Below are 16,495 nucleotides of genomic sequence, written 5' to 3' on the forward strand. Positions count from 1 at the left end.
GCTGCTGCTGCTAAGTCATGTCAGTCGTGTCCAACTCTGTGTGACCCCATAGACGGCAGCCCACCAGGCTCCCCCGTCCCTGGGATTCTCCAGGCAAGAACACTGGAGTGGGTTGCCATTTCCTTCTCCAATGCAGGAAAGTGAAAAGTGAAAGTGAAGTCGCTCAGTCGTGTCCGACTCTTAGCGATCCCGTGGACTGCAGCCCACCAGGCTCCTCCGCCCATGAGAGTTTCCAGGCAAGAGTACTGGAGTGGGTCGCCAGTGGTTGCTCTAGAGCTTACCATATACATTTCAACTTCTTAGAATTACTTCAAATTGATACTTAATTCCTGTGAGATACTGAAGTGTTACTCCTATATAACTCGATTGCCTCATCCCTCTTTTTTGTGCTATTATCTCTCTATATTACAAATCCAATAATACAGTCTTCTAATTATTATTGTATATAATTTATGTTTTTTAAAGAAGCTGATAGAAGGCAAACAAGTATATATTCATGTTTGTTATATAAAGCTTCTTTATTATAATTTCTATCATTTATGTCATTTGTTCCTATGGAATAACAGAAGGAAAAGATGGGAAGTATTTGAGGAAAGCTTTTTTATAACTAAGTAAATATGAAAGGTAAAAGATTAAGAGGGTTAATTAAGAACACCCCAAAGGCAAGAAACAGAAATATGCACAGCTTTCAAAGCTTTGAGGATTTAGATAATTAAAACCACCTAAGGTTTTTCCAGTAGTCATGTATGGATGTGAGAGTTGGACTATAAAGAAAGCTGAGTGCTGAAGAATTGATGCTTTCGAACTGTGGTGTTGGAGAAGACTCTTGAAGAGTCCCCTGGATTGCAATGAGATCCAACCTGTCATTCCTAAAGGAAATCGGTCCTGAATATTCACTGGAAGAACTGATGCTGAAGCTGAAACTCCAGTACTTTGGCCACCTGATGTGAAGAACCGACTCATTGGAAAAGACCCTGATGCTGGGAAAGATTGAAGGCAGGAGGAGAAAGGGATGGCAGAGGATGAGATGGTTGGATGGCATCACTGACTCAATGGACACGACTTTGAGTAAACTCTGGGAGTTGGTGATGGAGGGAGGCCTGGCGTGCTGCAGTCCATGGGGTCGCAAAGAGTCGGACATGACTGAGCGACTGAGCTGAACTGAAGCATTCAAAAAATGGATTAATAATATAAACAAGCACACTTACTGGCATAGAAATAAACTGTTATGTGAAGAAATGTGTCACAAAATTGTATAATATGATACCATTTAGTATACTGTGTCATTTGGTGCAGAGAGAGGAGGAGGAGGGTGAAAGGAGGAGGGAAAGGAAGAGAAAGGAGGGGGATGAGGATGAGGTAGGAGGTAACATACCAAAATGTTAGCTATGGGTCAAAGAATTACAGATAAATTTTATATTAAGGTTTCTGAATGTATATATTTAAAGTTTTTAATATTTAATGTGTATTTGTGATAGAACAATAAACTTAAAAAATTAATCCAGCAGAAATGAGCAAAAGACACAAAAAGGCAAGTCACCTTAGATGAAATAAAAATGGTGAAAAATGTATGAAAAAACTTCTGCCTCTCTAGTAATGAAAGAAATGCAATGTAAGATAATGCTGAATTTATTACTTATCAAATGGGAAAGATTCTTAAAGAGGAAGATACTTAGTGTGAATAAGGGTTATAGGAAATACACTCAATACTTTGTTGATGAAAGTATAAAATGAAAAGACATTCTGAAAATAAATTTAATAGTTTTTATAAAAGCCCTTAATATCTATGCCCTTTAATTTAGCGATACCTTTTCTGGGGAATTTAAAGAAAAGTATAGTGGATGTTGGGCTTCCCAGGTGGCATTCGTGGTAAACAGTGTGCCTGACAATGCAGGAGATGCGGGTTTGATCCCTGGGTCGGGAAGATCCCCTGGAGGAGGGCACGGCAACCCACTCCAGGATCCTTAGCTGGAGAATCCCATGGACAGAGGACCCTGGAAGGCTCAAGTCCATGGAGTCGCACAGTCAGACATGACTAAAGTGACTCAGCACGCATGCATGCACAGCAGATTATTACAACTGTTTAGCTAAAATATTTAGGAGAGTCCAGGTTTGATGCACGATACTGGATGCTTGGGGCTGGTGCACTGGGACAACCCAGAGGGATGGAATGGGGAGGGAGGAGGGAGGAGGGTTCAGGATGGGGAACACATGTATACCTGTGGCGGATTCATTTTGATATTTGGCAAAACTAATACAGTTATGTAAAGTTTAAAAATAAAATAAAATTAAAAAAAATACCCAAAGAATATATAAAAGTTTATATGAAAAGGATTGTCCAACACATTCCAACTTTTAATAGTGTCGTTTTCTGAGTGGTAGAATTATTAGTATTAAAATTTTTATTAAAATTTATTTTCTTCTGCTTTATCCATGTTTTCTAAGTTGTATATAATGAATAATAAATTACTATCTTTGAAATGGACAACAAAGTTATTTAATATACATGCTGCCCATGAAATAAATCAGTTTCATTTCTATTTCAATTATTTCCAAACCATATATCTAACATTTAGATAACTTTTTGAATTAATATGCAGACAGCCAAGTCAGTGATGCTAGCAAGCAGCATCAGGGACTATAGGCTCCCCCGCCTTGGTCCTGAGCATAAGCTATGTGCAGGGGACTGTGTTACACAAAATAGCTATAAAAAGAAAGGGACACAGATTTTTGCATCCCTCTTTTTTTCTTTTTATTCCTAGCTTGTGTAACACAGTGTTACAGATGTCTAAGAAACAGGTACATAAACTCAGAGCTACCAATCAAGGAATCCCAAAGAAACGGAGAGATGATTCTAACTGGCAGAGTGAGGGCACGTTCTCCAGTTTACTACTGAACCAGGAAGATCATGAAACAACAAAAATTCACAGTTATCTATTCCCATATTTCATATAAATGCTTGCTATCCTTCAGAGACAGCACCCACGTCACTTCACCTTTGTTTCTGGGGGTAAGAGCACTTGTCCTGATACACTGTGACTGTGGGCTCAGTCTGAGGGCAGAGACTAAGTCTAACCCATCCTGGCACCCCTAGTTAACCTGGCATTCACTAGATAGTCATCATGAATTTTTCAAACTTTGTTCATTTGTTTAACATCTGGGCAAAGGAAACTCAGAAGTCGTACCTGGTGGGGTTCCTTTTGTCTTCCTCAGAGATCAAAAACCAAACAAAATCTGCATAGCTCATTCGTCCCTCTTTCTGTACTGTTTTTCCCCTGAAGAAAACACATGGTTACAAAGTTTCCTAAAAATTAATTACTCTTCTAAATTTAGCAGGATGACAGACTTAAGGAATAAAGTAATATTTCTTTGGAAATTAAGTTAAAAAAAAAACAACACACAGAACTCTGGAAATCTCACAAAGGGCAACCTCTTTCATTGCCTATCTTATTTTCAAATGCCTTGAGGATGAAATTAGAAATCATTTGCAGATTTGAAGGAACTCTGGTTTCTAATTTGAATACAAATCAGGTCAAATACTGTTACCTGTACTTAGATAAACAGGGCTTCCCTGACACCTCAGTTGGTAAAGAATCCGCCTGTAATACAGGAGACCCCGGTTTGATTCCTGGGTCGGGAAGATCTGCTGGAGAAGGGATAGGCTACCCACTCCAGTATTCTTGGGCTTCCCATGTGGCTCAGCTGGTAAAGAATCCGCCTGCAATATGGGAGACCAGAGTTCGATCCTTGGGTTGGGAAGATCCCCTGGAGAAAGGAAAGGCTACCCACTCCAGTATTCTGGCCTGGAGAATCCTGTATATTAAAGTATTACTGCCATCTTGTATGAAGCCACACTGCATATTTTGTAGGGTATTATCTAACCTACAGCACTGACAAATTATGCAGGAAGCCTTGCTAAAAGGACATTGCTGAAGTATTACCTGTAGTTCATTTTAAAACTCAGATGGTTTTTCTTACCTTGTTACTGCCCCAGAGAATATTCTTTCAATAATCCTGTTTGATGAAGCTAAACATAAATAAAAAGTACAAAGCTAGTTAAAACATGCTCCAAAAGGTACCATTTTTGGCAAATTTATTTCCAAGTAGCCACAAGGTTAAACTTAATAATCTTCCATGATAAGAATACAAGTAGTTGAATTTTTACTTTTTATGTACAATTGATACTTTTTGAAAGAAGTAATTTGAGATAGCTTGGTCTATCAATCATTTAAAAAAGAACATGCAAATGGATGTGTCTGACAGCTCAAATACATTAATACTGAATATCCTGACAACGGACACAAAAATGTATAAAATTTATATTGATCTTGTTATCCAACAAGACAAGACAACATTTCCTCTAAAACAAGACAGATTTCATCCTAGCATTAAATTCAAGGGGAAACTGATTGTTGGGGGTTTGAGTCAAACAACGGAGAACTGTTTTTCAGGTAGAATTTTAGAAAAGGTACCAAAAACAAACCACAAAATACTTTTCTTACATTCGTATCCTTTAAAATTCCAGGATATAACATGATATACAATTTTAAATTCCATCAGTAAATTTTATTCAGAGAGAGATGATTCTATCTTAAGATAATATGTCGCATTTGATGACAGATCCTAGTAATCTGTATCGGTGTACCTCACTGTGAGTTCAAAGTAACCAAAAGCATTAGTCAAAAAAAAGGAGGTAACAATGGACCTCAGATCTAGGGATGTGGTGAGGATAGGAATCTGTTCTTTTAACAAATGCCTCACCAATGGTATGCGCACTACAATTTCAAAACCAGTGATGAGGTCATTAGAGAGTTAGCAGCTACCAGCATCTAACTCTTCTGTGTGGCGTTGGGTACAGTCAACATAAAGGTTCATTACTTTGGTTGAAGAATGTTGAGAAAATGAGTGTCAGCACAGCCCCTCCTGGACACATACCAAAGGCTGGATAAGGGCCCTCTAGAGTTTGTTGCGGAGAAGGCAATGGCACCCCACTCCAGTACTCTAGCCTGGAAAATCCCATGGACAGAGGAGTCTGGTAGGCTGCAGTCCATGGGGTCGCTAAGAGTCGGACACGACTGAGTGACTTCACTTTCACTTTTCAGTTTCATGCATTGGAGAAGGAAATGGCAACCCACTCCAGTGTTCTTGCCTGGAGAATCCCAGGGATGGGGAGCCTGGTGGGCTGCCGTCTATGGGGTCGTACAGAGTTGGACACACCTGAAGCGACTTAGTAGCAGCAGCAGCAGTTTGTTGAGCACTGGTTTATGGGGTTAATAATTTGAAAATAAGAGGAAATAGAACAAAAGGCAGCTACATAGGAAAGGCAGAGATATTTATTTCTGAAGTCTTTCTTTAGATTTGGAAGGTTTAACTTCCTAAAACTGCAGATCATGTTGTCCCATTAAGGACAGGTTGGTGGGTAGGCAATTCCACAGAGTTTCAGTGGCCCCTTCGTTGTGCAGGCCGAAATGCCTGCTTTTCTGGACTTCATTCCTTTAACATGCCTCTAATAAGTAACTATATGTGTATATACAATATTTTAGGGGTTAATAAGAACTACTTTTATGACAGCCAGAAAAGGTGCTTTAGAGCCCATAGGGTTTTGTGTGATCTCTGGAGGCTAGCTCACATACAGATGATCTGGCCACTGATGATCAAAAAGTGCATAGCTAATACAGCTGATCCAATACCCCTATAAATATCTCCATCTTTATACTATGCTTGTAATAGGAAGGTATGACTATAGGCATAACACAGAGATACTGTGGGTTCAGTTCCAGGTCACCTCAATACAGCGAATATCACAATAAAGTGAGTCATATGAATTTTTTGGTTTCCTAGTGCATATAAGTTATATTTGTACTATACTATAGTCTATTATGTGTTAAACAGCAGTTATGTCTTTAAAAAACCAATGTATATAAAAATATTTTGCTAAAAAAATGCTAACAATCATCTGAGCCTTCAGCAAACTGGAATCTTTTTGTTGGTGGAGGGTCTTGCCACCACCAATGTTGATGGCTGCTGACTGATCAGGGTGGTGGTTGTTGAAGGCTGGGGTGGCTTTGGCAATTTCTTAAGACTACAGTGAAATCTGCCACATAGATCGACTCTTCCTTTCACAAATGATTTCTCTGTTATGTGCAATGTAGTTTGACAGCATTTTACCCATAGCAGAAATTCTTTCAAAATTGGAGACAATCTTCTCAAACCTTGCTGCTGCTTTATCAATTAAGTTCATTTAATATTCTAAATCCTTTGTTGTCATTTCAACAATCTTCACACTGTCTTTGCCAGGAGTAGATTCCATCTCAAGAAACTGCTTTCTTTGCTCATCCATAAGCAGCAACTCCTCATCTGTTAAAATTTTATTATGGGATTATAGTGATTCAGTCACATCTTTAGGCTCCTCCTCTAATTCTAAAGTTCTCTTGCTATTTTTACCGCATCTGCAGTTGCTTCCTCTACTGAAGTCTTGAACCCCTCAAAAACATGCATGAGAATTGGAATTGACTTCTAAATTCCTGTTCATGTTGATATTCTGCCCTCATGAATCATGAATGGTCTTAAGGGCATCTAGAATGGTGATCCTTTACAGAAGGTTTTCAATGGACTTTGCCCAGATGCATCAGAGGAATCATGACCTATGGTAGCTATACCCTTATGAAATATATTTCTTGAATAAGACTTGAAAGTTGAAGTTACTCTTTGATCCATTAAGTGCAGAATGGATATTGTGTCAGTAGGCATTTAAAGAATATTAATCTCATTGTACAATCTCCATCAGAGCTCTTGAGTGACCAGGTGCGTTGTCAATCAGGGTCATATTTTGAATCTTTTTTTTATGAGCAGTAGGTCTCAACAGTGGGCTTAAAATATTCAGAAAACCATGTTGTAAACAGACGTGCTGTCATTTAGGCTTTGTTGTTCCACTTGCAAAGTGCAGGCATAAAGAGATTTAGCATAATTCTTTAAGGGCCTTTGGATCTTTGGAATGGTAAATAAGCACTGTTTTCACTTTAAAGTCACTATCTGCACTGCATTAACCCCTAAAAAGACACTTAGCCTGTCCTTTGAAGGTTTGAAGCCAGGCACTGACTTCTCCTCTCTAGAAATGAAAGTCCTAGATGGCATCTTCTTTCAACAGAAGGCTGTTTTGTCTACATTGAAAATCTGATGTTAGTGTAGCCACTTTCATGATCTTAGCTAGATCTTCTGGATAACTTGTTGTTTCAGCTTGCACTTTCATATTATAGAGACAGCTTCTTTCCTTAAACCTCATGAACCGATTTCTGCTAGTTTCAAACTTTTCTCCTGTAACTTCCTCACTTCTCTCAGCCTTCACAGAGTTGAAGGCAATCTTGCTCTGGATTAGAATCTGGCTTCAGGGAATGTTGTGGCCGGTGTGGTCTTCTACCCAGGCTACTAAAATTTTCTACATATCAGCAAACAAAGTGTTTCACTTTCTTCTTCTTCTTTTTTGGCTGCATCATACAACCTGTGGGATCTTAGTTTCCTGGCCAGGGATTGAACCTGGCCCCTCGGCAGTGAAAGCGTGGAGTCTTAACTGCTGGATCAGCAGGGAATTCCCTGCTTCACTTTCTTATTCATGTGTTCACTGGAATAGCACTTTTAATTTCCTTCAAGAACTTTTCATTCACATTCATTCACAACTTGGCTAACTGGCACAAAAAGCCTAGCTTTCAGCCTGTCCTAGCTTTCAACATGCCTTCCCCTCTAAGTTTCTAGCTTTTGATTTGAAGTCAGAGATGTGCCACTTTCACCTGAACACTTAGAGACCATTGTAGTATTAATGGTATGTATTAACTGGCCTGATTTCAATATTGCTTGGTCTCAGGGAATAGGGAGCCCCAAGGAGAGGGAGAGAGAGACAGGGAAGACTTGGTTGGTGAAGCACTCAGAACACCAACAGCAGTTATCAATTAAGCTTGCTGTCACCTAGGTATGGTTCATGGCACCCCAAAACAATTACAATAGTAACATCAAAGATCACTGACCACAGATCATCATAACAAATATAATGTTATATATCAATAAATCAATAAAATTTTGACATATTGTAATAATTACCTAAATGTGACAAAGACACAAAATGCACAAATGCTGTTGGAAAAATGGCACTGACAAGCCTTGCTCAATGCAGGGTTGCTACAAACATTCAATTTCTAAAAAAAAAAGCTCTATTTGCAAAGTGTAATAAAGCAAAATGAATTAAAATGAGGCACACCTATCTGTACTTAAAGAAGGACAGATATAGTACTAAAATGATTTTTTATCAATAAGTACGATTTAGTATTTCCTCTTGATGCCTGGTTGGCATGAGAACTTTTGTGAACTAGAACTCTGCTAAACATGGGAAGGTCTGAATATTGACATGCAGAATGAACCTTTTCTTAAGATATATACTACTAGTCATAGATACACTAACTAACAGAAACAAAGCATTTATTTAAGATTTGTACTTTGCTACATCTAAAAGGATAAAGGCTTATAAATAGGGACAATCTTATGAGAGAAGAATGAATCAATGTATCTTGGTGCTTGGTTAAGAATATGCAATCAGCAGATAATAGGTTCTAAGTTTACTACTGGTCAAAATGAAGTAAAAAGGGTAGTATCATGTGATATATAATTTTTTGTTTTCTGGCAAAAGAAAGCACACCAAATTCATCTGCAGAGAAACTATGTTTTCTAGAGCTAAATTCCAAAAAGTTTTATGAATCCTTGAAAGCACTGGCAAGTTGGAAACATCACTTTCATCCTTAGCTGTTTATAAATAGTGTAAATTGAGAATTTATAAAGGTGTATATAATTTTCTTTCAAATGAACTTTACATAGATGTGGTTCTTATTGAATTCATCAGGAGAAAACCAGCATCACTATAAAGACTCATCCATTCATCAAAACCAAGACTCTAATTTCTTACTTACCTCCAAACCCCTTCTCCTAAACCTGGTTTCTAGATAAAAAATTAGTATCTTCACTCATTTCCACTTTAAAATTCTTGGCTTTTTCAAGAGGATTTGATTAGATACATAATTTAAGAAATGGGAATTCCCCATAATGAGTGAGCACAATTTAACTCTTGTCTCCTTCAAAATAGCTAAGTCAACATCCACAGAAACACTCACCCTGGTCATTGTATCGAGATAGATCGGCCTGGCTGATGTAGAGGTCATGATCACTATCTAGTTCCCAGAATTTACAATAAATAACATAGAAGTGTTCATAGGAGAAGTAATCTGTGATTTGGTTTATATCTTCCTCTTCTTCCAAAAGGGCTAGAGTCTGAAATGGTATGAATAAAAGGATTATTTTATTTTAAAAATATGGAGACCCAGCTTTGGCCACTATTCAGATTCTAGTACATTTTTATTCTAAACTGAATTAAAAATTTTGGTTTTGGTACCAAACCAGGAAATTTACTAGGCAACATCACCCTATCTTTTAATCAATTAACCAATCTGCAAGCATTTATGAACTCTGTACTATTTTTAGCAAAGAATATGAAGGATTCAAAAACAGGGAAAGGGGAGAACTATCACCAAGAAAACTGCAGCCTATCAGAGGTCCCCCGACTAGGAAGCCCAGAACAATCAGACAACAGACTTTTAATTACACGACTGTAAACTGACACTGCTTTTAACTTTTTAAATGTACGAAAAGTGGTCTTATATCTATTCTGTTATGAAGAGTGGGCATCCACTTGCAGGGTTTGGCTTTGTAATGGCATCAAGTTTACCAGAAAGGTGACTCATGTATACCTCTGTGATAGTGTGGGGCAGCCTGGTATAAAAGGCCTGGGGGTAGAGCTGCAGGGCCCTGAACTAGAAATATTATCTGGGTCTCTCTTGACTCCCTGTGTGCCCCTAGGATAAACACCAAAACCAATCATTTTTGAGTTCAGAATTCTTATTATCAGTCAAACTATCATATAAGTGGCCAGAGATATATGAAGACCTTTTTAGAAAGATTCAGAAAAAAACAAAAAAAGATAAACCATAAGGAAACTCAGGAAATAGAAAAAACAAAGTGAGATGACAGAAATAAGATCAGATATATCAATAGTTGGGACTTCCCTCATAGCTCAGTCAGTAAAGAATCTGCCTGCAGTGAAGGAGACCCAGGTTCAGTTCTGGATGGAGAGGATCCCCTGGAGAAGGAAATGGCAACCCACTCCAGTATTCTTGCCTGTAGATTCCCATGGACAGAGGAGCCTGGCAGGCTATAGTTCATGGGTTGCAAGAGTCAGACGTGACTTAGCGACTAAACCACCGCCATATCAACAGTCACGATAAAGGTCAAGAGGTCAATCTCCCTATTAAAAGATTTTCAGATTGAGAATAAAAAACTCAGATCCAACAAGCAGATCTAGGTATATGTTGTCCATAAGAGATAAGTCTGACAGAGGATGAGATGTTTGGATGGCATCACCAACTTGATGGACATGAGTTTGAGCAGGCTCCGGGAGTTGGTGACAGATAGGGAAGCCTGGCGTGCTGTAGTCCATGGAGTTGCAAAGAGTCAGACATGACTGAATGACTGAACTGAACTTAAACTTTTAAAGTAAGGTTAAAATATATACTGCTGTTGCTGCTGAATATATACTAGCTAAATCTTAAAAAGAAAGCATGTCAATATTAGAAAATAAAATGGAATCCAAGGTGAAAAGCATTATAAGAAAGATAACTATTAATATTTCATAATGCAAATGTATTACTTTGATAAGATTCATTTTCTAAAATGTGAATACTGGAAATCCAAAATAATTTGGCAAATTGAAAACAAGATAAATTATGAAATTATGGTAAAAGAGACTCAATGAAATATTTTACAGCCAGTAAAAATTATAAAGTCTACATAGAAACAAAGGAAAATCATGACATGCTAAGTGCAAAATATAGGATATATGATTGTACACACTAAGAACTATATTAAATTCTAAAATCCAATATGCATGTGAGTACGACTAGAAGCACACATAAAAATATTAGTTTTATTAGGGTGCTAAAATATGCTTTCTCTTCTGTTTTCCAAATGTGCTTGTAATGTTTTTATACAATGATCATTAATGTATAAAGCAGAATATGTACAATAAAATAAATCTTGAGAAGCAGGGGGGCTCTCATTTTCATCTACTGGATTGTTATAAAATGAAAAAAATGAATCACTTCTGCTGTTGGTGAGTATGTAAATTTAAGTATGCATTAGTGCAGGCGTTTAGGAGGGTAACTTGGCAGGATCTATGAAACTGAAAATGCATACACCATCTGATCCAGGATTTTCCTTTCAGTAGTCTATTTTAGAGAGATTCGTACTCATATGGACACAAGAGAAAAGTGTAAGGGTGTTCGCTGCATTACTCTAATAGGGAGAATATGAAAACGACTTGAACATCTTCAGTATGTATGTAATTACAGCATAGCCATGCCACAGATTATGCAGTAGTTAAAAGAATAAGATAGAGTTATATTGATCAAAATAAAAAAACATCAAGACATACTGTTAAGTTAAAAAAAGTTAACAGAATATAAGTGTGGTCTCACATATTAAAAAAAAATCATAAAAAGCAGCCATCTAGAACAAAACCAAATAAATACGCCATACATGTATACTCCATACACATGCGTAAAAAGGAATAAAACCACAGATAATATGGGTTCCCTCTGGTAAAAGGAGTGAAATGGCAGGATAAAGAGATAAATAGTGACTTCTGGTTATTATTTTATACATGTTTATATTATTTGAACATTTTATGTGCATACATTCAGGTACTAAGAGGCAAACTAAAGAGAGGGTTAGGGAAGAAAATAGAGGGAAGCAGAACACTTGAGCTCTATTTCCAGTTCAGTTACTTAGTAGCTGTATGATCTTATCCAAGTCATTCAACCATATTTGGGCCTCAAATGTTATTGTAAGTAAGAAAAATCTGGATTATAATAATGATCTAGAAATACAAACTTAATATGCATCAGGAATGTTAGGATTATCATTCTTCAGAAGTAAGGCCTTTTTCCAATGGAATTCTTGCCATCTCAACCCGTCCCATGTAATCTCCTGAGAGCCCAGGCAAAAACCAGATGTTTAGTAAATATTAATAATGACTGTAATGATGACTTTTCATTTATTAGAATAAGAAATGTTTGCATATCTATTACAGACTGGTAATTTTGCCAGTTTTGTCTGTCCCAGATAAAGATGGGAAAAAAGTAAGAGTGTAAACAAGGTTGTATTATTCACCCAAATTTCATTTAGTATGATTTATTTACAATAAAACATTTCATTTCCTTTCAAGTGTAACCAATTCTGCTTTTTTTAAGTTAGTAGAAATGCTTGAACAATCAAGCATGAAGACTGCCTCAGTAAAAGGCACCCACTAGTGATCAATACTTTCTCATTTGGTAAAAAAAAAAATAATTGAATGAAATACATTCTTTCTTAAAAGGAATTTTCAGTATTTTTCTCCAGCAGGAGCTGGATAAAGAGTCATTGCTTAAAGGAACAAGTTGAAACTCCTCCATTTGTTTTGCCAGGCTCTTCCCAACCTGGCCCCGTCTCACCCCTCAGGCCTCATCACTGGTCACTGATCACTCTCTCCTTGGAGCCTGTGGCCACTTCAGACTGTCCTGCAGTTCCTGAACATGACATTTTCATGCTTCTGGGCCTTTGCTTATGCTGCTTGCTCTATCTGGAATCCCCTTTTCTTTTAATTTTTTAATCTTGTAAACACTTGACATCTTCAAGGTCAAGATCACATGCCAGTCCTACTGTGAAGCCTTCATTGCATATTTATGACACATTTCTGTGGAATTTTTCGTCAGGTGTGGCTGTCTGTACACTTTTCTCTTTTGTTCCACAGTGCATGCCCTGATGTAAAAATCTCTTGTTACTCATCTTTGTTCCCCCAACACATCCCAGGTAGCTGATAACTGCTTAATAACTGAAAATAGTGACTTTGCACATAATAGGGCTTTGCACATAATGAGCACTCAAATATTTGTTAAATGAAATAAGACTGTCATTTAAATTGCTCCTTAAATATAAATTTCAATGAGAGGCATACTTGCAAAAAGTTGCTTTTTCTTATCTCTGTTGCAGTAATTTTTCCACTCCAAGATCTGTTGACTGTGTAGAATATTCTCTGAATAACCTGGTTCCAGAAGGAAAACAAAACCAAATAAAAACATTAAAGATACCTATTATGTTATCAAAGGCCATCTTATGAATATTCTTTGAACCAAGCTAAGTTTTGTGATTATATCCAGTGTCATTTCTAGTAAAAATGTTTAAAAATCGACATCCATATACTTTACATCTGCCCTTATAATTCTAAGAATAAAAAGATTCTTTGCTCACAAGTCTGCATTTCCTAGGTGCCTACATGTCACTTTTTTTTTTTTTTAACCTCTCATACAGTGATGCCTGACTCAAGCAGTGCCTATTGGGCTAGGTGTTTTTGGAAAGCACAAGAGGTGAGAAGTATGCACTGGGTTGGCTTAACAATTACTGGGTCAGAAGAAAGGCTGCCAACGTGGTATGATTCAAGAGGGCATTATTCCAGTTAGTATAGCCTTATCCATTGGTGTTTTGAAGACTTACAGACTCTGGAAACTCAGATACATTTGGGATAATTTATATACCAAGTCCTGACTTGGGCATGAACAATTTTGTTACTAACTGGGTTTTAGTAAGCTTAACAAAGGTGAAACTCTGGAGAAGACCAGGACAAGATGAAAGAGGAGGAGGAAGGGTGGCAAGCATGTCTGAAATTGAGGATATATGTGCTGTGGTGGAGGTAGGAGGCCACGGTGCATTCTTTGCATTTTACCTGGCTTATTCCCACCCATTTAATTTGCCCTTGACCTGGTAGTTTTTTGTTTTTTTTTTTTGTTTTTTTTTTTCATTTTCTCCAAAAAGAAGCAAGGGTGAGAAAAGCAATTAAACAAGGTGTTTTTGTTTTTGGTTTTTTTTTTTGGGTATACTGGCTTTGATTTTGATTATCTAATGATATGGAAATTCTGTATCCTTGGTTGAACCCAGGTCTCCCGCATTGCAGGCAGAGGCTTTAACCTCTGAGCCACCAGGGAAGCCCACAGAAGAGATTCGATCCCTATAAAAAGGCTATTTTAGTGCATGAAGAACAAAAAGGGGAAGATATTTAGACATCTATCCTAAACTAAACGACTATTCTGTTTCTGGACTCTGACAAACAGAATGATTCCCAAGAATAAGAGGAAAAAACCAGCCTCACGATCAAGGTCCAGACTTCTGGCACCCGGCATTTTCCACCCCACCTTTGCTATCAGTGCTAAAGTACCCTGATCCTTCAGAATCCAGCTCAATCATCAGCTCCATAGGAAGCCCCAGAATAGGGACTTGGGCTGAGCTGTCTTCTGTGCTCCTGACATTACCCATGTCTCCTTCAGTCATCCTGTGGTTATGTTCTAGACACAGGTACACCTGACTGTCACCACCTCCAAAGTCTAAGGAACCTGGTCTTTTTTCACGTGCATCCCAGTGCCTGATATATTGCTCTGCCTGTATCAACAGGTGGTCAATAACTACATGATAATTTAAGAAAAACTGTGGTATAATTAACATACATTAGTTTTTGGCATACTAATAATTTAATATTTGTATATATTGTGAAGGGCTTCCCTGATGGCTCAGCAGGTAAAGAATCCACCTGCAATGCAGTAGACACAGGTTCAATTCCTGGGTCAAGAAAATCCCCTGGAGGATGGCATGGCAATCCACTCCAGTATTCTTGCTGGGAAAATCCCATGGATAGAGGAGTCTGGTGGGTTAAGGTCCATGGGGTCGCAAAGAGCTAGACATGGCTGAAGCGATTGAACATATATATTGTGAAATGATCACCACAACATCTACTTAACATACATCACTATGGTTACAGAATTTTTTTTCTTGTGAAATTTTAAGATTTACTCTTAGTAATTTTCAAATATGCAGTATAGCATTGTGATCTATAGTTACCATGCTGTACATTATATCCCTGTGACTAATTTATTTTACAACTGGAAGTTTATGCCTTCTGATTTTCTTCACTCATTTCCCCTTCTCCCCATCTCCCACCTCTGGCAATCCTCAATCTGTTCTCTGAGTTTATGAAATTTTCTTTTTTTCTTAAAGATTTATATCATACAGTATTTATCTTTCTCTGACTGATTTCACTTGGCACAATGCCCTCAAGGTCCATCTATGATGTTGTAAATGGCAAGATTTCACTCTTTTCTAATGGAAGAATAATATTTCATTGTATATATATTCTGAAAGTGGAAGTTGCTCAGTCGTGTCTGACTCTTTGCGACCCCATTGACTATGCAGTCCATTGAATTCTCTAGGCCAGAATACTGGAGTGGGTAGCCTTTCCCTTATCCAGGGGATCTTCCCAACCCAGGGACTGAACCCAAGTCTCCTGCATTGCAGGCAGATTCTTAACCAGCTGAGCCACAAGGGAAGCCCAAGAATACTGGAGTGGGTAGCCTATCTCTTCTCCAGCGGATCTTCCCAACCCAGCAATCTAACCAGGTCTCCTGAACTGCAGGCAGATTCTTTACCAACTGAGCTGTCAGGGAAGCCCACATCTTCCGTATCCATTCATCTGTTAATGAACATTTAGCTTGTTTCCATACATTGGCCATTGTAAATAAGGCCATAGTAAACACAGGCGTGCATGTGTCTTTTCACGTTAGTGTTTCTGTTTTCTTTGGATGAATACCCAGAAGCAGAATTGCTGAATTAGCTCTATTTTAATTTGTTTGAGGAACTTCCATTGGTTGCACCAATTTACATTCTTTTCTCCACATCTTAGTTATTTCTTGTCTTTTTGATGAAAGCCATTCTAACAAGTGTGAGGTGATATCTCACTTTAGTTTTGATTTGAATTTCCCTGATGATTAGTAGTGTTGAACATCTTTTCATGTACCTGTTGGCCATCTGTATGTCTTCTTTGGAAAATTGCTCGATAAATTAATGAGGTTGGAAAGCTGTGTAACAAAGACTTCTGAGTTATATTTGTGATAAAGACATATGTGTTGGATTCATAGCTAGCTAATTGAATAAACTCTTCAGAGTTTTGAACAGCAGATGGATGTAACCTAGGGAAGTAATTAATATTTTACATAAATCAGTATTGTTGTCTATGATTTATTGATAGGCTACATATAAGATACACAGAAAATATAAAACAGGGAACTGTATACAAAATTATTGTGAAAGATACTACTGGACTAGAGTGTAGGTGTGATCACAATCTGAAGGGCTCTCAGGTGGAAGATGTTGATTGGCTTTGTATTGTATCACAGTGTAGAACTAGAACTGGAATTACTAGAACCACTGGATAGAAATGCTTCAATGTAAATAAGAGTTTCCTAAAATTAGCCCTATTAAGCAATGGGTTGTATGAAGTAGCGAAGTTACTTCTCACCAAGTTATTTACGCAGAAACTCACAGG

At 37.7% G+C, this 16,495-nt stretch overlaps 1 protein-coding gene across 6 annotated transcripts in view; it reads right to left on the bottom strand.

Moving 5' to 3' along the window:
* PPP2R3A (protein phosphatase 2 regulatory subunit B''alpha) overlaps positions 1 to 16,495 on the bottom strand; it is a 223,965-nt gene that overhangs the window by 76,769 nt on the left and 130,701 nt on the right. For all 6 annotated transcript variants that reach the window (XM_025291381.3, XM_025291375.3, XM_025291369.3 and 3 more), the window contains 4 exons: positions 13,085 to 13,171; positions 9,153 to 9,309; positions 3,979 to 4,027; positions 3,186 to 3,275 (listed from right to left, as the gene is read on the bottom strand). In XM_025291381.3, the coding sequence (XP_025147166.2) occupies positions 3,186 to 3,275; positions 3,979 to 4,027; positions 9,153 to 9,309; positions 13,085 to 13,171 (383 nt within the window). The remainder of the gene's footprint in view (positions 1 to 3,185; positions 3,276 to 3,978; positions 4,028 to 9,152; positions 9,310 to 13,084; positions 13,172 to 16,495) is intronic.

This window comes from Bubalus bubalis, chromosome 1 (genome assembly GCF_019923935.1).
Source record: "Bubalus bubalis isolate 160015118507 breed Murrah chromosome 1, NDDB_SH_1, whole genome shotgun sequence".
NCBI classification, from domain to species: domain Eukaryota; kingdom Metazoa; phylum Chordata; class Mammalia; order Artiodactyla; family Bovidae; genus Bubalus; species Bubalus bubalis.